At 38.1% G+C, this 20,911-nt stretch overlaps 2 protein-coding genes across 4 annotated transcripts in view; one reads left to right on the plus strand and one right to left on the minus strand.

Moving 5' to 3' along the window:
• Positions 1 to 6,953, minus strand: part of tasor2 (transcription activation suppressor family member 2) — a 20,679-nt gene extending 13,726 nt beyond the window's left edge. For both annotated transcript variants that reach the window (XM_042495796.1, XM_042495795.1), the window contains exons 1-13: positions 6,533 to 6,953; positions 6,096 to 6,244; positions 5,697 to 5,792; positions 5,525 to 5,597; positions 2,107 to 2,198; positions 1,862 to 1,999; positions 1,538 to 1,671; positions 1,420 to 1,436; positions 1,157 to 1,256; positions 949 to 1,043; positions 745 to 851; positions 239 to 311; positions 16 to 87 (exon numbers count right to left, since the gene is read on the minus strand). In XM_042495796.1, the coding sequence (XP_042351730.1) occupies positions 16 to 87; positions 239 to 311; positions 745 to 851; positions 949 to 1,043; positions 1,157 to 1,256; positions 1,420 to 1,436; positions 1,538 to 1,671; positions 1,862 to 1,999; positions 2,107 to 2,198; positions 5,525 to 5,597; positions 5,697 to 5,792; positions 6,096 to 6,244; positions 6,533 to 6,566 (1,180 nt within the window). In that variant the 5' untranslated portion in view covers positions 6,567 to 6,953. The remainder of the gene's footprint in view (positions 1 to 15; positions 88 to 238; positions 312 to 744; positions 852 to 948; positions 1,044 to 1,156; positions 1,257 to 1,419; positions 1,437 to 1,537; positions 1,672 to 1,861; positions 2,000 to 2,106; positions 2,199 to 5,524; positions 5,598 to 5,696; positions 5,793 to 6,095; positions 6,245 to 6,532) is intronic.
• Positions 5,198 to 17,261, plus strand: asb13b (ankyrin repeat and SOCS box containing 13b). 2 transcript variants are annotated; one of them, XM_042495798.1, is made up of 6 exons: positions 5,198 to 5,287; positions 13,241 to 13,440; positions 13,522 to 13,672; positions 14,462 to 14,596; positions 15,732 to 15,923; positions 16,017 to 17,261. In XM_042495798.1, the coding sequence occupies exons 1-6, from the start codon at positions 5,254 to 5,256 to the stop codon at positions 16,265 to 16,267; spliced, it is 963 nt and encodes a 320-aa protein (XP_042351732.1). In that variant the 5' UTR covers positions 5,198 to 5,253; the 3' UTR covers positions 16,268 to 17,261. The 2 variants fall into 2 exon arrangements, with proteins under 2 accessions (XP_042351732.1, XP_042351731.1); XM_042495797.1 differs by lacking the exon at positions 5,198 to 5,287 and adding an exon at positions 10,133 to 11,349.
• Positions 17,262 to 20,911: the final 3,650 nt, after the last annotated feature.

A 20,911-nucleotide genomic window follows, 5' to 3' on the forward strand; every position in this document is an offset into this window, starting at 1 on the left:
ACATGCTGTATTCACCTCTCTGGTTAACTCGTGAGACTGGAAACACAAACATGCCTTGCAGGACATCAGTTGAACTCGACCCAGTATCTGGAAAAAACACAATAATACTGCAAATGGCTGATGTCAAATTAAATTATGGTCATAAAGAAAGATAGAATTCAGTAAGTTTTGTATTGAGCCTGACAACATAGTACTGTACATTTTCACACTGTACACATAGCACATTTACATATCTTACCATCATATGTGAGGAAATGGGAGGAGTGCAACAGGATAAGAAAACCACCATCATTCAGCTGAATGGGGAGAGCCTGTGCATAAATGAGCAGGTTTGTCAGGTACAGTTTTTGGATAGCAAGTAAAATTCTACCAAAAAATATTTTCATACAGTCTAAAATGATATAAAAAGGAAACTTCTTGTTGTAATACATAAGGAATTTCTAGTGTTAAAACTACTGACTAGATAATCTATAGTAAATGACAATTTAACAATCAACGTATTGTTTAGAAAAAAATACCAATTACATTCTGGTTACAGTTGTAAAAATGTAAGGGTTTGCTTTATTTGTTTGCATTTAATGTAAGTAAATCAAATACTTCACATTTCTGACTCCACAGTGAAAATAAACAAAACTTTGAGCTCTGATAAATCGTGATGGGTATTTGAGATTTTTTACATTTCATGATATGACTGACTAAGTCCTAAAATCTCTGATAAAAAGTTTATAATAAAAAGAAACTCACAATATCTTTCTCCTTGATCTCCTGCAGAAGCAGAGAGAGTGATTTGGTTTCTTCTGCCTCAGAAGACACCAGCTCACAAAGACTGCAGTATAAGCCATCCAGAAAGACTGAAAGAGGGCAAAAAAGAAGAAGTATTGAGAGTGTTGAGAAACTTCTTGAAAATACATCTCCTGTTTAATATGGCTGTTTTTTCCATGAGCACACCTTCACCAGAGAAGCAGGTTTCAAAGACTGCCCATGGCAACAGCTGTCTCATATGTAACATGGATATGGCTCGGTCAATTTTCACCACTGGTGGCCTTAAATGGAAAAATAAGACAAAGCACAGAAAAAAGGTTGTATAATCTACATTATCAGAGACATTTAAGAATTGAAATAGTTTTGCATTTTTTATGTGCACATTTTAACTTACAGTTCTGCAGGTATCCAGGCCCCTGCTGTAGACCTTAGCCCAACATTATAGAATTGGGTGCCTATTTGAAGCTGTCCTTTCCATGGAACATAATGACAAGCTGGGAAAAAAAAAAATCAAATAAAACATTTTTTTTTAAAATGGGGTGCAAATTCATAACAGTCCATCCATCTTCAGTCAATGGATACAAGTGTAAGAATGTTTTTATAATATATAGTATGGAGAAAAACTACCAGGTTTGTTATTAATTACATGTCACTTACTGTGTTTCTTCTTTTCACTGAAAAGAGAAATCATAAAACAATTAATCAATATGTCTTACTTATTCTCAATTTGTATGAATGATATTTCGTTGAGTACATGTGTGTCTGTAGCAAGTACCTTTTCTCCTGTGGTGCAACAAGTGTTGCTTTGGTATCTTTATATGAAAATGATACAATGGCAAAGGGACAGGCAGCACTGGGAGATTGAGTTGTCGCATTTCCTTCATCATCTAGCTGCTCATACATGTAATACTGCGAGGACAAAACAAAAGGTACTTAAATTGCCCAATGTCCCTGCATTTTTTCCTTTTAGACATAAACTCGTGCATTAATGTACTCAACATTATTGTGCCTACAAAGATGCATCTTCACAGAGACAGATAAGAAGGACAAATAGTATCACCATTGTAGGATGTTGATAATCAGTCACGTCTCGTCTTACCTGGGCTCTCTCAAAGGCAAGAAAGGAGCTGGTTTTGGATGATACTGAAGGCAACTGTTCTGAGACATGGCAGTCAAACCCCACAGTGGGCGCAGTGAAATTCTGGGTGTAGTTTTCTGAAACCTTTTTAACTCTACCCTGTTGGTTAAAAGAAATCACAATTATGCTGTTATGGTTATATTTATTTATTATTATTGAGTGAAAACATAATGCCTTTTATAAATATTTCACAATTTTTTCAATACCTTTGTCAGCTTGATGATGGCAATGTATCCAGATTTCCCATGATACCAGCGATTTTGATCCAAACAGTCAGAGTACATTGATATGTAAACACCTTAGTGAACACAGAGAACTTTAACTTAATGCATACTCAATTAAAAATAAATGCAGGTAGAGTCATTTATCAAAGTCTGAGGGAAATAGAAATTTAACTACAAATATTAGCACATGACTTCAAAATACCTTTCAAAACAACTGACACTCCTACAGCAGCAAGGCCACACCTTAACAGATAAATGTGTCACAGCTGTCAAGGGCACACCACATGATTATCGACTCTGAATGACCTCATTCACTAATCCTGAAGTCAAAATGTTACATTAAGTTCTTTGTGCAGAATGTTTTTAATAAGCGACAATGCATACCTTTCTCTACACTTACTAACAAGAGACTTTAAGATAAAAAAATAACATTCTCAAGGGGTGAACCCTTTAGATAATTAAGGCATTTTTATCTACACAGATTGGAGCTTGCAGTCATACTCAAGCTTTAATTGTTAATTCCCACAAGAAAATCAATAAACTTTATTGATCCCACAAGGAGAAAGTGTAGTCTCCCATCAGCAGAAAGTACCTCTAATGGCCACTAGATACAAGGATTGTTATATTTACTTTCACCACTTCTAATACAGCTTGGTTATGGTTCTAAAAAGGCATTGAGAGGAGTCTGAAAATCAGGGCTGGAAATTAGCACCAGCCACCTGCCAAATGCTGGTAAAAAATGCAAGTGTCTGCTTGATTTTCTGCACTCACTAGCCAAAAAAACAATAGTAATCTTTTGAGTGGCTGGTAGATTTTGGAATACAAAAAAAAGTTAATTTCCAACACTGCTGACACCAGCCGGCTAAGGTTTGGACGTTGCTGCTTCCTCGCTAAAAGTCACATTTTTAGGCCTGTTCATGTCTTACAAAAGAGTGTATTTTCTTAAGTTAGGCAATTTCGGCAAAAAAAAAAGAAGAAAAAAAAGTAAAATCAAGTTCTAATCAATTGGGCTTTAGACCTAATCTTACTGAAATATACAAAGTGTAATTAAGTCATTATAATATAAATTAGTAAAGATAAGACACTTAAAAGGGCTTCTCCGCCAACAGCTTTGTACTATAACAACCAGTACATTTACATGCACAGAAAAGTCAAGCTGCAGTTGTGAATTAGGCCATTTAATTGGACTTCTGTCCTTGTCCCAGTATACAAGCACAGAGAGAAAATCATTTTATTGACAGAAGTATGTCTGACTCTGCCAGACTCCACTGAGAAAACATTTTACTCCACTGAATGGCAGAGACGCTGGTCTACCACTGCCTTGATCAGCTACTGTGTAAGGTAAAGTGGAGCAAATATTCAGATATAGTGTACACTTAAATCCATATGGATTTTTTTAGGTGGCTAGAATCTGCTTTGCTTCGGCCCCATCCACAGCAGTATATTGCTTAGCTTCAGTGCCAGTGTTAAAGACTGTTTCCTCGTCTATATTTGTTACCCCTACTTAAACCTGATCCAAACCCTTTAAAGGTTTGCACTTTATCAGATGAGGGGGGTGGCCTGGGGTCCGACTTTTTTATTTAAATTAATAGTAATAATGATACAAAATACTATCATTTAAAGTCGAATGTCCCTAACCTTAGCTAAAATCAAAAACAAGTCCCTCCTCAGTGTTTTTTTGTCAAAATGCCTGACATGTTTCGCAGCACCCCTTCTCCCCCCAAAAATAACAAACACTTTCTATCCTTAACCACCAAGGGAGGCTTGCACAGTGACTAGGAGCTTGCGCAGAACGCTCAGGCCAGTTCAGGACTGACTGAGCTGTTAACACGACGGAGTAGCCTGATATTCAATCGCATTACCTGGGTTTGTAAGTCTGACTTCGAGAAATTCGATTTGGTACAATTTCAGTCAGACTAACATGTTTACATGTATTTTAAAAGTCCAGTGTTAGTCAGACTTACACAATAATCAACTTTTTTTCTGACATACAAACGTGATGATGTGAGAATTGTGTGTCAACGAACTCTGTCTTCCATTTTTACCAGCAGCCAGATCTCTTTGCTCATCTCTGTGATCAAACAGTAAAACTAAGTAGAGCTTATCAAACATGACCCAAACTTCTGTTACTGCTGGTCCACTACAGCGCAGTGCATTCTGGTAGTTCTAGGTTTTCTACCTCTTGAGTGAAAGCAAATGCCACAGCCCTTTAATTCTGTTTTCTCTGGTGACAATCTCTGCTGCATAGACAGCTTAGTTTTATGAAAAGACCGTCTTTCCAGCAGTTAAATGCTTCTTTAACAATAAGCAACATTCAGGTAAGAACTCTCAGGTCCAGATAAGGTCTCTCAGGTTGCAAATCTGAACGTAGGAGGCTAAACAATGAGACAATAACTGGTTTGATGGGTTTGGTGTGTCTTTTATACTCCCCTGTAAGCTTTGTGCTGACAAAGTCAAGGGAGTTACAACATATTATGGCCTTTCCAAATGTCTCTTTCAAACATTAAAATGTAGACATGATTTTAAGCACAAGCGTCTCTGTTATGTGAAGGAACTGAAATATATCATAACAGGCATGGATGTGAGCATTAACGCAGATTTACTCCGTGCAACACTGCTACATTCAATTACATGTGACACAGTGGAGCTCATGTTTTCATGTGCCACTCCAGCGTGGTTTCACACCACTGTACACAGAAAAACAAGGACTTTGACCAATGTTTAAACCTAACTTATCACATTGTTGAGTGGGTGGAGAGACATTAGACTGAATCTCTGAGAGGAAATATTTTAAATGTGAAGTTCTAAAAAATAATCAAAGGAATTCTTGTTACAGATAATAAGATTTATGCTACAATGTAGAGTGAAACAGACAATAAACTGCTTTTAATAGCTGAATTTCTACAAGCTGAATTTATTTTCTTTTTGGCTCTAACACAATTCATATCCTGAACTGCTGTGTGCACCAACTAATAGTTTCTGTTTCTGTTTGAAATTCTTCCACTTTCATTTGTATACATTATTACAGTAGTTTAATTTGCTTTCACTTTCAAATGCAGAGGAGCACCAGACATTCCACACGGACCGTTCCTTCGCTTTACTGCACTACAGATACTACGGAAAGGCTGCATGCATGAACAATATCCTGGATTTGGCCATCAAGGTAATAACTTACTAAAATACTTAAAATAAATAAGAAAGGCTTAGTGGAATGCTTTGCATTTTTTAGACAAGTATCCAGTAAGTTACATGCTACATAAATTCTTGTGTACAAATCTTGGTGTGTTCAGCATAGTATTTTGGTCACAGCTAAGCTATCCAAAAATGTCATTGTGATCTTGCTACTGTTTGACATAATGGCAGTATGAAAGGGGAAAAAAAGCACATCATAATAATTTACCATGTGAGGGATCTCCCAGAGTTGTGCACGTGCTGTTTCCAGTGAGCACACCAGTTTCTCCCAATGCATTAGCCTTTAAACAAATACAAATATTGATATCAGCTTGATCAACAAGATTTATTGAAGTATGTTTGTTTTTTTCTTCCGGTGTGCCAGCTATCAATATTTTTACCTTGTTGACATCATCAAACAGTAAAAAACCATAGGATTCATTCAGGTCCTCCTCTGAGTATCCTGCTTCTCTTCTCTTTGCTCGGAAAGCATTATACTGAAGAAGAAACCAGATTGAAAGCCGTCAAATGTTATTAAGATTTCATGTTTGGAGTGCCTATATCCACATTTCAAAAAAATTTCACAGGTTTTCACAATAAAAAGGATATAATAAACAGTCACTGCTGTTGGTCAAAAGATATGGTAATCAAATACATTTAGAAAAAAAATGAACATTTAGGACATTAAATCCTGTTCAACTATTGATTACATGTGAGCAGATTTAAGGTTAACCATTACACGTGGTTTAATGTTTAAAGGCGTCTACTGCTGGGACATGAGGAAAAAGATTTGGACTGACCTTTTCTTCCAGCGCTGGATTTTTTACCAACACAGCAGACTTGTGGCAGAAAGACTGCTTTGACTCCTCATACAAGTACGCACTTTTAAGTGTAGCCAAAATACTGTTTTGGAAGACGTCAGAAGTTTCAGAGACAGGTACTAAAACACCTAAAAGTGGACACAAATACAAACATTAGCACACTTTACACGCGATATTGCGATATTACAGTATATTGTGTTTTCGCTTTTCTAAAAGGGGAAAGTTTCAAACGCCTGGAACTGTTTGTACTGTGAGACACGACACCTTATCTACGCGTCCTTTTTTGTCTAATCATACAGCGACAGAAGGTCTTTGTCTTGAGTATAGTTAGCAGCAAATATACAAATCAAATCCACGTTGTTTATTTAATCCTGAAGTGAAAGTTACACGAGGACAAAAAAAAAAAAGCTGTTCACCTTTACTCGAGGCACTACCATGTCCACTTTCCATTGCTGAACGCTTAGGAAATTTGTCGACTTCCCTTTGCTTTTCCTTTAAAATAGTTGTCCTTGGTTTTAAACATTACAGCAAAATGATAAAGTCCCATGTATGCTGAATCCAGAAAACCTTTCGTAACTTGAGCTTTCGCCGCAGTTTCAACAGACATATTAATGCGACAACCAGGAAGTTACAAAATAAGCGACAGTCCGAACACGTAGACACAAAAATATCCACTTGAATCCACTGTTATCGTTTCACGGGGATTAAATCCGTTACATCGCAAACGGATCCTCAGTCTTCGGGCTGAGGCGATCGCCACACGAGTCCGTTTCGAAAAAGAAACAGAAACCTATCGACGCAAAAGCATCCATCTTGAAAGTCTACACCAAACTGTGGTGGTGGGGAGGCAGTTGTTCAAGCTAGTCTGCGCCTGCGGTTCACTTCCACTGTGTGTGTGTGGGTGTAGTGTGTGCCTGTGTTTTCCTTTTCCAACGAAAAATTAATCATAAAAAAACCTGTTTTCAATTCGTAACTTCATACAGCCTGACAGCCTGGAAGGTTACAATGGGTATTTGTATTCTACAATAAACCAGTACGGTTCAGTAAAGCTAGTAGGGTTGCAGGATCATTGCTAACACACACACTTATTTCCAAACACTTTTGCCAACATTCCCAATGACGCAGCAACAAACTTCAGCTCCAAGGTTTTTTCCCACACCTCCATAAAAAAATAAAAATAAATAAAAAAATAAAGGTCCAGTGTGTATGTTTTAAGGAGATATATTGCAGAAATGGAAATAATATAAGTATGTTTTCTGTCATGCATAATCACCTGAAAATAAAAAGTGTCTTTTAATTACCTTCTAATGAGCATTCATACCTACACAGGAAGCAGATCCTCATTTATGGAGATAGCCATGTTGTTTCTACAGTAGCCCAAAACAGACAAACCAAACACTGGTGATGAAGCCCCCAGGAAACGTGTCCGGCTCTGATGCAAATTTTACATAGTGACCAAAAGTGGAATTACACTGTCCGGGTTGGTCACGTGATGCCCTCTGATCCCCATTGATTTACATTGAGAAAGAGACGTCCGTAAATCAGTAAATTATTTTTTGTGAACGTCAAAACCCCTGCGAAACAACTCATTTCACTATCTAGATATAAACCGTCCAGCTCTGTAACATTTGGAAAGTCTGAAAGCGCTGCAAGACTACCTTTTTTAGACCGCCAGTCAAGCTAGCAAAGCGCTAAACCAGAAATCAGTTGCTCTGTCAGCAGAAGTTACCCGCTCGCACACACTCTGTCATGCTTCGCTGCTGCAAGTCTCTTGAGCGCATGCCGTATGAATCAGTAGAGCCAGGTATTTTTATCGTATTTTATACCTGGAAAAGAGCTTCTATTTATTTATTTTCTTCATGTGCCAATGAGCAGCTCTCATAGGAAAGAATGGGGCCTCACCTCAATGTCTCTATCCAGAGTTTCTACAAGACATCCATGCTTTAGATACGATCATTCACGTTTTTGCATTGGCCACTGTAGTTAGCGGCCTATCTGCTGCGAGAAACACTGTTTTGTAAAATGAAATTGCTTTCTTTTGTGTTTTTATCTGTTTAAATCACCAGGTCCTCTGTGGATTTTTCCGCTCCCAGTAAAAACCTCCTAAACAATGAACCCTGAAGAAATTCTAAGTTCCAGCTGGTCGCAATCTGCAATCCGCTATCTGCAAACCTGCTAGGTGCCACTAAATCTCCCCAAATCTTTCACACTTCGTAAATAAACTATTAGGCTATTTCTGACCGAATTTGAATTAAAGACCATTCTGCCAAAATCATTCAAAGTGCTCAATAACCTGATATAAGATTAATACGCTTTTCAGTGCTCCATTAAACAATATTTATATGTTGACCTGGAACCTGTGTGTATTATGAAATGTTTACCAGTACTGCCGAACCAATCGGCAACCTCAAGCTGAAAACTGAAGCCACTGCAGAAGTGCCAAAATCTGCAGTTCTTTGAATGGCCACTTGAGGCTGGCTCCAAATTGAGACAGTCCCCACAGAGTACCCCATAGGAATGAGTAATAAAACCCGAAAATAAGTTAGCATTTCAGCACTCACGGTTCCCTCGTCTTGAAGTCAGTATGTTTTTTTATGGGTTTTTGGTTAGATGCCTTGAATAAGGTCTGTGGTTAAACAAGCTTGAGCTTCACGTGTTGTTCTACGACATAAACCCATCAGTAAATACCCCATTCATGAACTTGAAGCTTTTATGGGTCTTCAAAAAAGAGGGTCGCTAATAATTGGCTAAATAATACTACAGGACATCATCACGCTGAACTGCACTGTTAAGTCATGTAGATTAGTTTGTTGAATTTTAGCCCATGGTTAGCTTTTTATTTCTGGCAACTGCATTTAGGTTTCAAAAATCCTTAAAAGGGATGTTCATTTGTGAAGATTGTCTAGTTGAATAAAACCTGTTATTATAAACGAAAAAATGTTCGTAGACTTTTTGGGAACCAGGATGATGCTAACTTCCACACTGGCCTACAAAAAATCTGTCACCACTGCAGCACTCTATCATCTATCATCTGTTGCTGGGCAGTTATAACTACCTGAACTACAAGATCAAGAAATTATCAATGCCACAGCAGACAATACTATAACTACCACACCTGCCTGATAATTGAATGGACACTACATCAAGGACGGACTATGCTTACTTCCACCTGTTGGCCAAACCAAAACACATTACGCCTATATTTCTAGACATTATAAAGGTTGCCTTCATCAATATATTCAGTTAATTCATATGGCATTATATGGCTCTAACATTGAGCACATACACCTCGGAGCTGTGAGACCGCAGGACTGTACCTGCCCAAGCGTTACGGTTTAACAAGGGGAACTCCAGGAGTTTCTAGGCCAACTGTTGCTCCACCAAAACATATTTAGAGGCTGAGTGCAAGTAGCCATTGAAAGTCAGCCACTCTAATGACATGGGGATTTTTGCAATCTTTCTTTAGAACTCAATTTTGATTATTTTTAACTGTTGCTACTGAAAGGTAACACACAACCCAGGGTCTTTAACACTATGCATCTAGATCAGTCCTGAAAGAGTGTTTTTATAACCTGTATTTTTGAAACATTTAACCACATGACAAACAAATCAAAATTGTAATAGATAAGTACACCGTTTATCAAAAAAGTTCCAAAAAACTTTTGTGATCTACTGTGAGGGATATTTTCAATTTTTGGTGACATTGAGAGAAAAAACTTTACTTAAGAAAGTTTAAGATCATGGCTCTAGAGGGAGAACTGTAGCTAAACGCCAATGGGAAAATGTAAGGTGATCCTTTTTGTGCTCTCTCACAATAGAGTGCTGCAGAGGTTACGTTTTTTGTAGGCCAGCCCGAAATTATAAATCGCCCTGGTTCCCTCGTCAAAAATCCAAAGGGATTTCCATTGGATTTTTGATTATTGCAGTACATGAGCTATGTGGCAAACAAACATTTTGGATACTTACACGCTCTTTACAAATGAACGTCACTTAATTAATACCTGAAGTGTAAATGCAATTACCAGATGTAAAAAGCTAACATTTGGCTATAAATAAATTACACCATGGTTGTCTGAATTCAACATCAGCACCACAACAAGGCTCTCAAGCTGCGTTTGACGTGATAATGTTTTGTAGCTTATTTAGCTACTTGTTAGCTTTTTTAAGACACTTACAAGCTTTAAATTTTACGAGTATGGCATAATTTACACCCTAGATCAAAACATTACATTATCTAAAACTTATTCTAGACCTTGTTTCTGGCATCTTATTAAAAACACATTAAAAAACCCTTTGACTTTGAGACAATAGAACTGGAAGTGCAAAAATAGGAACTAAATCTCTGGTTTTAGGACTCAATCTTGCATTCTTTACTTTTGAGTTTGTTGCAATAAATGGCGTGTTCCCTTACAATAAATGCTACATTACCCCACATTCATTTTTGAGTTTCTTTGCAATACAGTGCAAAGTTAGCCTAATTTAGCCTACAGCTTTTCTTAGCAACTTTTTCTCAGTTTAACATGCAGATGCTACTGTTAACCACAATTTAAAATAAAAATAAAAATGCAAAGCTGTCTAAGACACAAATTATGGATTGGCAAGTGTTATGCTAGCTAATGTTAGCCATGTTAGCTATTACAAACAAAAAACACACAAAAAACAATTCCTACCTTTGCACTTGGAGATGTCATAGCCTATATAATTTTGTATCATATTGACTGAGGTAAAAGATATCTTTGAATCATGTCACTTGGTTAGGTTGCCGCAAAGCCGCAACATTAGCTAAACCTAGCTAGCTAGGTAAAACTTTGAGCTAAACTCAGTTTTGTGAGGAACTCAGGGACGCTAACAAGTAAATTAATTTGTTTTATTTCTTCTGCACTGTCAAAAAATACTGTATTTTAAAAAAAAATTTTAAGCAGCAGGTGTCCCTTTTTCCTGTTCTTCAATTATTTGTCGTGTGGGAAACCTCGACTGGACTACATCTTTTGTAGGTCAGCCGCCTACATATCCCAGAATTCCAAGCCATTGTTTATTTGAACTGAACCTCCGCTGCCATCTCTGAGCACCTTGCTGCCCAGTGTAATTTACAGTAATGCAGCTGTTTCAGTCTTTATTCGTTTGCTTTAAAATGAATGATATGTTTGGCTGAATCTACGTGGTTAACGGAGAGGAGAGCGGTAACATGAAATGGAGATCACTCGGACCAGACCGTCCCTGTATGGAGAAATCGGTAAGTAGCTTACATGGTGACCAACGGTATACCAAGAAATCTGAGTTAGCTAAGCGAATGAGCGGATGGGGCTGGTAGCTGCAATGACAAGCTTTCATTGGCTTTAATTTCAATATCAGTTGTCTTCCACTCTCCCCTCTCTCTCACTGTTAGCTAGCATGCTGTCTTTAAGTGGTCGAGGTTAGTTTGAGAGCAAGCTGTAAGCTTGTTAGTGAGGGTAGGCCATCAGGCACTAACGTAACATTACTGTTAGCTTTGCTCTGTAACAGCATATGTGACACACTTTACGATATATATTAAACAACATCGACTGTATTGATATGTATGTGAATGGACCCAATAGCACATACCTTACAATGTAAAGGAATCCGATACACGAGTATTACTGCGATGGTTTGCAACATTAGATTAGATGCGATTCAGCTTAATTGTTATTGCACAGTTAAGTACGAGAACAGGAACAGGTGCAGTATAGGTACTGAGGCAGTAAAATGCAGCTTAGCATCTAACTTGAAGAGCAAAAAGCACTGATGTTCACAATAATATATACTGTATTAGATAAATATTATATGTTGTATTGCATATATTAATAATAGTAAAAACCCCGTGATACACATCACACCAGAGGAGAAAACATATAGCATATTCTGTAAGAATAACATATATACATAAAATAACTCGAAAATGTATACTTCAGTACACTATAAATATGTATTTTAATTTTAGCGTATTTATAGTGTATTATAGCGTATTCTTAATCTTGCATATTCTGTATATATGTTATTCTTACAGGCTATGTCAAGGTTTATTTTTCTATGTGACATGTTTTTTTTTTTCTCTTATGTGTGTCACTGTTTTTACCGCTCCTGTGCATTGTCTTAACCTGTATACTACTCCTTGGGTAGTATGAATGTTATAAACAGCGTATGAATACATTACAGACATAGAAAGCAGTGCAGGTGTAAGTGTAAAATATGTAGTAACTACTGGCGATTCTAACAGTAGACATTATATACAGAATAAACAGGTGAAGTTATGATATGCAGTATATGCACTATGGATCCAATATGTGCAGAACAGACAGTATACATATGAATGCTCTATAGGACAGTATATACAGTATGGACAGAGGTATAAATATATGCGTATGTGAGTGCAGTGCCCTCATGCTTTAGATGAGTGGTTTTATTTTGCCCTTTTCTGTTCCAGCTGATGTATACTGAACAAACATTTAAATGCAGCACTTTTGTTTTTGCTCCCAGGATTAAGTTAAAGATCTAAAACTCAATAGATAGATCATCATTCAAATTTTGGTCAGAAATCTGTTAAAATGCTTATTTCAAGGTAAGATCCATCCATCTGACAGGTGTGGCATATCAAGATTCAGATTTAACATGGTTATAACACAGGTGAGCCTTGGGTTGGTCACAATAAAGGGCAACTCTAAAATGTGCAGTTTGATCAAACAACACAATGCCACAGATGTCCCAAGTTTTGAAGGCATGCTGACTGTATGAATGTCCAACAGAGCTGTTGCCCATGTACTGAATATAAACTGAATGTTTTTTCACTACCATAAGACTTCTCCAATGCCATTTTCATGAAAATGGCAGTACAACAAACAGGCCTCACAATTGCACAAGTTGGTTATGATGATGATCAGCTCAAGAGCCTGATAAGGATTCTTGTCTCATGTTATATGAGGAACTGTATTAAGAGCTCTGGCTGAAAAAAAGTCATACTTCTGCTGTGTTTGAATGGTTGGAATGACAAAATAAACATGAACTTGAAGAGGGATTTTTGTAAATCATAAGTCAACATGCTGACACCCAGAAAATGCAGGCATCGTGAATAGAAAGGCTCAGTCTTGTTTGGCTTCACATATTTGCAGCTCATGGTCTTGGATTCTGGACAGACCGTTCAGCAGTGCATGAGGCCGCTGCACAGGGGAGGGCCCTCCAGCTGCAGCAGTTGATTGAGGGAGGAGCAGCGGTGAACATCGTGGCGGTCGACTCCATCACACCCCTGCATGAGGCGTGTATACAGGGACAGACTCAATGTGTCAGACTGCTGCTGGATGCTGGTGCACAGGTGAGATGTGACGTTTGGTGACTTCCTTCATTAGTGCATGATTGGCGTGTATTTAATTTATTATTGCTCTTTGTCCTCCAGGTGGATGCCCGTAATATTGACGGCAGCACTCCGCTGTGTGATGCCTGTGCAGCCGGTAGCCTTGAATGTGTCAAGCTCCTTCTGGAGTATGGAGCAACAGTTAATCCTCCGCTGTTTACCTTCTCACCGCTTCATGAGGCCTGCATGGGAGGTGCGTCTTGTTACATACATCGAAAAGGAATGCATGTATATGTCACGCCATGTCCATCAAGACATATTTGCTTATCAGTCAGTCCTACATTGCCAGACCTGATTCCACACAGTATTTGTACTTTGTGAATACAGGTGAGAAGTGGTTATATATCTGGGAAAAAATGAATTAATTAATCATAAAGGGTGGGCCTTAACTTCGCTAAGTTCCTCAGTGTTCTTCCTTAATAGTGCTGGGACCACATTTTGCTCATGGCCAATTTAACTTGTGCTGTAACCAGTTGTAAAACATCTGAAAAAGTCTTCTGTGACAGGAAACCTCTCCCAGAGGCAAGGCTGTGGCAGACAAAACAGGAAGGGAGAGCAGAGGAGGAAGCAGAATGCTATACCAGAGCACTTGACTCTTGATTATTAATTAAAAGCCTTTTAACATGCAGCAATTAAACAGAAACCCAATTACACAAATACCAGTAAGACTATGTGACAAAAGTGTTCTAGCTATGCTTGCTAAGGTGCTGGAACACACTCTGATGATTGCAATATTGATTTGAAAACAGATGCAACTACCAAGGAAAAAGCTCTTAAGTGAATCTCCAGCCAAAATCTATTCATGCTGACCAACAGCTTCCACACTCTTTGAGGGATGAAACTACAAAAAATGGACAGCTCGAGTAAAGTCCACAGGAAATGAGTGTGAGATACTCAAAAGAGACTTTGGCATGAAGTATGTGACTTTCTGCCTCCTTTGCTCTAACCATGTTGACCTCATGTTTCCTGTGTCTCACGATAGGGAATTCAGATTGTGTTCAGCTCATGATTGATCAAGGAGCTTTCATGGAGGCGCACGACTGCCACTATGGGACACCGCTCCACGTAGCCTGTGCGAGGCAACATTATGACTGCGCCAAAGTCCTCCTGCGTGCAGGTGAGTTTGTCCTCTGTACCTTAGAGCTGGATAAAATTAAATTCAAACGAGTATTACACTGCCGGAAAGATGGTCTTTGAATAAAACTGGGCTGTCAGTGCAGTGGAACGACACAAAATGCAAAACCTACAACTACCAGAATGCATCGCGCTGCACTGGACTAATAAACCATCCCTTGCTGGTGGGTGATTTTGTGCAAGCTTGCCCGTTTTTCCACTGGAAATAATATTGCGGTCAGCTAGTAACAAACAGTTAAAGCTAAAATATGTTTCTGCAAACATTTGAGGTAAGAAATAAGCAGAATCTTGGTTTATATTTGATCAGCACTGCTTAGTTTTACAGATTTGACTTTGACAGAGTGATAGATGGGTGGCTCTCTCTCCCAATCTGCTAATATATTCTTTGTGTCTGCGATGGCAGGCCTACAAAAATGCAGAAGTATTATCTAAGTTGGAGCAACAGCCGTAGAGCCGGAGGAAATCTGTAGAGGGTTTGAGCTGGGAGATCTGGGTGCTGCTAAGAAGGAGGGACATTTATCACAGTTCATTTATACATACTACCCACACTGCTATGTTACAAAGCTGGTTGAAACTAAGCAAAGTATCCTTTGAATGTGATATTTTGCTTGTCACTATGTGTGCTTTTGTGTATTATTTATTTTAAGGCAGGCAAAACTTTTTTTGAAGTCATTAGGAAAGCATTTCAGGATTACTTTTGATTAATCAACTGCTTTATCAAGAACTGACATAAAAATACAAGATTTTATTATGTGATTGCAATCTGCAAAAAGACAGAATTTAAGATATTTATAATGTTATTTTAAGCAATTTAAGGGGGAAAAATGTAAATCACTTCATTTACTCACGTTAATTTAGATTTACACAGTTGAAAGAATGGTAATCATATCTTTTTTCTTTCTTTTTTTAAATCCTTATTTTGTGTAGATAGATAAGGACATAACTGTGCACATTACCTCTGATGTATGTTGAGCCAACCGCTGGTTCTGTTTTATGCTCACTGATAATGGTATTCTTTATACAGTTATCATTTTGGCATTTATAATTGGTGTATAAACATGCATGCTACAGATGACAGAAGTGCTTCTCTGTCTGATAGTTTTTTTTCTTTCCTATAGGAGCAAATGTGAATGCTGCCAAGCTCCATGAGACGGCCCTCCATCATGCCGCCAAAACAAAGAGCGTTAACTTGATCGATCTACTTGTGGAGTTTGGGGGGAACGTGTACGCCAGAGATAACCTGAACAAAAAACCCATCCACTACACCAGTCGGGGATCTCCTGCTTATCTCTGCCTTGAGTTCTATGAGAGTAAGTCTGTTTATTTAAGTCATGTCACTGCCAGTATATAGATAATCTGAGAGCACAGATAAAATGTCCTCTGTGTTGTTTTGTCTTCCTTAGATACTCCTCTCACTCTACAGCAGATCAGCAGAGTGGCTGTGAGAGGGGCTCTCGGCACAAGAGCACGTGAAGTTGTTTCCAAGCTTGGCTTGCCCAATCGCATTATAACTTTTCTCTCTTACATGCCGCCTCCCGTTATTGAAATTGAATCACCTGTAGAAAACTTAAGCAGCCCGTCGAAGGTTAATTCTAGACCAGTTTTGTCTGCTGACTCTGTAGATCTCTCTCCGGAAAGCCAAACAACAGGATGATGATGTTGGCAGAAGTGCAGCACAGATGAAATGTCTTAACTCTGCCGCACTAATAAGGTGCAGAGATATTGTTTACCCAAGCAAATTTGACAGTGTTGATTTACATGTACTATCAATTTATTACTATTTTTTCGGCTAATCTCTAAGCACAGACAAACAGCTGTCTTTTTACAGATTCATGAAAAGGGGGCATCCCACTGGTGTCATGTTAAAGCCTCCCGATGAAGTCCAGTATTAACTTGCATTTACCTCTAGTTTGGTCACCTAACTCCTGAGGAAAATATCTTCACCACCCACGTATTTATGTCAACTCTGCTGTTTCTCTTTAGCAGTTCGCAAGAAAGTAGCTGCTCCTGGTGGTTAAGAGAGATGAGACACAACCATCTTTGTGACGGCCAAAAGACGACTGGCAATTAAAGGCCATGCACACCCATAATTAACCTCACCTGTGTGTCCACAGGTGATGCTAATCATTTTCACTGATTAGACCTCCCCCCAGGACTGTGTGGGCATGTGCAGACTGCCTGTCAAACACCTTATTGTTACTACACCAAGTCTAATGACCTGAAATAACTTCCAGCAGAGCTCAGCCCACCTCATACTGAGTGGCCACACCCATGTAGGTGTGTATGTTTTGTACCAGTGAATTTCCAGAAGCTTTGGCACTACAACAATTTCACATTACTTGGAATCATTTGAGTCAGTGTTTATACCAAGAGTATTGCTTTATGGGGCTCAAAATATATAAACGTGAACTTGCTCATCCAAGTGAATGTAAATGTAAGACTGTCATTTCATCATCATCATCATCAACACTTACCTGAACCCAGAGGAAACATGAAGTAGCTTGATTACTAGGATTGTATCACTGTATGTATTTGTATATATGTTATGTATTTATTTTTAATGTAAATTTGTAAATAATACAGATGGTTCTACCTCCTATTACATTTGTGTAAATAAATAGACCACTACAGGACTATTTTAAAAATAATTATTCAGTGTTGCATCGTTTGTTGTGACAAAATTCAACATTAGTTTTTGTTTTTATTTGTTTGGTTAGAATAATGTTGCTTTTAGGAAAATGACTGCTTCAAATGACATTACCTGTCAAAACTAGATTGCTGTTTTGAGGTAATTTAGGCCAAAATTACTGCAGACTATCACTGTCAAGCTAGTTTCAAGAGCCTGCTATATATTGCTCATAAAAGAGATCATCACAAGACCGAGACCCAGTGCGGATATCAGGATAGTCGGCTATAGAGGAACTGATTGAGGATTAGATGAGAGCAATTTGCAACTTCAGCCTCAGATGAAACTTGCACACAAGCACAATCACATCATTCAGTCTCACTTGCACAAAAAAACATGCCTGAACATGAACTGCTGCTACAGAGACCGACAGTTATCATGTGTAAAATGTCTGATGCTGATAGTTGAACAGAACTGTTAAAGATAATGTGACCTAAAGGTTTTTGTTTTTTTTTTAACAATAAGCTCATGTTCTTTTTTTTCTCCAAGGGATTTCAAGGTTTTCGCAACCTGGGGAAGTTGACAGTCTCTCTCTCTCTCTCTCTCTCTCTCTCTCTCTATATATATATATATGTATCATTGAATAAACTGATGACTCCTGACTAAGTGACATACTTCAGGGATACTTCATATTATCGCCTATTCAATGCATAACAATAACAGTACTGGGAAACGGATTAATTGTCCAAATCACCCAAACAGTGAACACAATAACTGCAGAGAGTCTGTACAAACTGTGATTTTGTATGTATTCAAACTGTTACATGAAGGATTTAGTAGCCTATTACTTCATCAGAATTATGACCTGACACTTCAGATGATTTCAACTGTGTTTAGCTTCATCAACTTGGCCAATTATGTCAGTCCAGTCAAAGGAGTTTATCTCTAGTTTTCACAATAACCTTATCTAACTACCAAGAATAAATGTACAGAAATCAGTCATGCAGCAAAACAGACACTCAAACCTTAATCTTAGAGAAATAAAAATTGACAAGATTAAAGAGCAACAGAACTCAAAGGTTAACAAATAAAATACAAATAAATCAAAATAACCGAGTAGACTTAGACTGATAAACTATTTCTAAAATCCTGTCCTCACTGTGTCAACGCTGCTAGCCAAACGTTAGCTAGCCAGCAGCTAAATGATGGCATGGAAAGGGGGAAATAAATAACGAAATAACATAAAATGTAACGACAGTATTGCTCTGAAAAAAACTGCAGTCGGAACAGGGACAAACTGAATGAATGTGAAAACATTAGAGTCGTAATTCGAGGATAAAGGCATTTTTAAGTATTTAGAGTGTGCATCCAGCTAGCTAACATAGCAGCTTGTGGGTCTGCTCGGGCCTGATGCTAATAGTGTGGTGCTACTTCCGATTGAACCGGAGTAACTACAAAAACCTGAAAAACTAGTTCCTACTAAATGAGTCTTCACACCATTACGTCTGGGGGATGGATGAAGTAATTTGACGGCATTTTGTTTCCCTATAGCTCGTATAATATATGTAATAAATAATGCTGATTTTTTTCTTTTTTTTTTTTTTTAAACGGTTGATAATGCTATTACTTCTAGCTGGCCGGACAAACCGATTTATAATAGATCCATGGGAACAGCATATGCAGGACACATTTTAACGTAACGTATCAGAAACTATGGCAGGGCTTGTTCAAACTTACTCTAAAGCTAGCAACCAGACAGTAGTAAGCAGGTCAGCAAACAAGCCTACAAGCAGAGATATTCATAAAAAAAAAAAGTGTGGTAGGAAACGATGAAGCGGAGCTACAAAAAGATAAGTGAAATGGGCCAGAGAGGCTAACAAAGGATATCAAATGAAAGGCTAATTAGTTATAGTTGATAAAGATGGTTAAAATTTGAGGAGAAAGAAAGACAGTTACAGTCTTTGCAGGTGCTGATCCTTAAACATTTTCACTTTACTAAAGTTTTTGTCATTTGATCTTACCTGAACCATGGTGGCCCATGCTGTTTCCACTGATCACCTGTAGGTGAAGCAGGTGTTTGAGATGAGGGACTGTTGGTTACTAATGAGGGGGAAGGGAGGTGCACAACAGGAGATGCACGCTAAATCATTTTTTTAAGTGCTGGGGAGGGACTTATAGTTATATTTTTTTATTTATTTGAAACACCCACTGAACCCCAGCACAGAGGCAGTGTAAGCTTCCACCTTAAAAATCACTTAATTCTACATGCCTCATTTAAAATGTTCCCAAAAAATAAACTGTTTGCACCAGATCCTGTAAAAAACATTAAATTCTGTGCTCTTACATGCATGGCAGATATGGAAAGAAATTAATCTGTTTTTCAACTCTTTGAAATTACAAAAAATGATTACGTAGGATACGTTTTTAAATACAGATGACGTCCCTGCCAAATTACTGATATTGCCACTGATGTGTACAGTTTTTTCACTCGCGTAATGTTTGCTCATTGTTTTGGCTCCACTACCTTCAGTTATGTGAATAAAGAAGAAATATCATTGTTTGTGGTTGAGATGTAATGCATTTTCCCCCAGTCACTCATAAGGCTCAGGGAAAAATATTTGTAGCTTCATGGAGGGTCAAGATTAAACAACAACAACAACAAATAAAGTCACACCCTCTTCCGATAAATAAAATACAGTCCCCAAGACTCAGGGATAGCGATTAATTTTTTCCTTGGAGAAACAATGAGCTTTACCAAAAATAATAATCAAAGGCAATGACAAAAGACTGCATTGGCAGGAATAAACTGCACATTGTGTCTTACCTCTACAGAAAAGTACATTTTGAGGAAGACAGTTTCAGCAACGCTGTTGAGAAGTTATTGTTGGCTCAATATGAGAAATAAATACTGTGCGAGAGGCCCCTACAGTAAAATGGGTGAGTGGTTTGGTGTGCAGTTGGGGTTGTGGCAGCAGGACCATCACGAGGAAGGGTAGTACAACCAGGTGTCTTCTACACAAAAAGAAACTTTGAAAAGCACAGGTTGCTGAGGACATGTCGGTTTAACTTTATGACCTTGATCTCGTCACAGACAGTTACACCCTAATTCTTGTGAACCTTGATGCATCTCTTTTCCTCTAAGAGGAGGATGATTAAAGTCTATGTCATTCCAGGTCAGAGCTGATTCAAAAGTTAGTTTCCCGTTTTGGACTTTCAGTTTTAGTTCCTGTGACGGTTTTTATTTCCCAGTTACTGCAGTCATTTGTTGTCCTTATGGATTTTAAACGCATTATTTCTGTATATCTTCTGTAGAGGCAAGTTCGATAAAGTCACGCATGATAAAATGCATCTCCCTCTCTTATCTGAAGAGCTGGCACGTCACTCTTGACACATCAGATGTTGTAATCATCGACTTTACAGCGGGTTACACAAGCATATCAACAGATATTTATGTCTAGTTTGCTTACATGTAAGTCTAACTTAAAGACAGCACTGTTAACGCAAATAATGTTACAGCCTGTTCAGTATTCAAAGCCTTTGAAGCCAAAATCAAACTTGACTGGTATGGTGGGCAGATCTTGTATCAACAAGTTTTACAGAGCAGTTGTCACCTTTTGATAATTACCACAATGATAAGGTAGAAAATGGTAGTTAAATGTTCCTCCATATTGA

This window comes from Plectropomus leopardus, chromosome 11 (assembly GCF_008729295.1).
Source record: "Plectropomus leopardus isolate mb chromosome 11, YSFRI_Pleo_2.0, whole genome shotgun sequence".
In the NCBI taxonomy this organism is placed as follows: Eukaryota; Metazoa; Chordata; class Actinopteri; order Perciformes; family Serranidae; genus Plectropomus; species Plectropomus leopardus.

Coding starts and splice junctions, on each gene's coding strand:
- asb13b (XM_042495797.1), top strand. CDS start 11,307: ATGGAGATCACTCGGACCAGACCGTCCCTGTATGGAGAAATCG. Junction 13,441..13,521: donor TGCTGGATGCTGGTGCACAG/GTGAGATGTGAC, acceptor TTTGTCCTCCAG/GTGGATGCCCGTAATATTGA. Junction 13,673..14,461: donor TCATGAGGCCTGCATGGGAG/GTGCGTCTTGTT, acceptor GTCTCACGATAG/GGAATTCAGATTGTGTTCAG.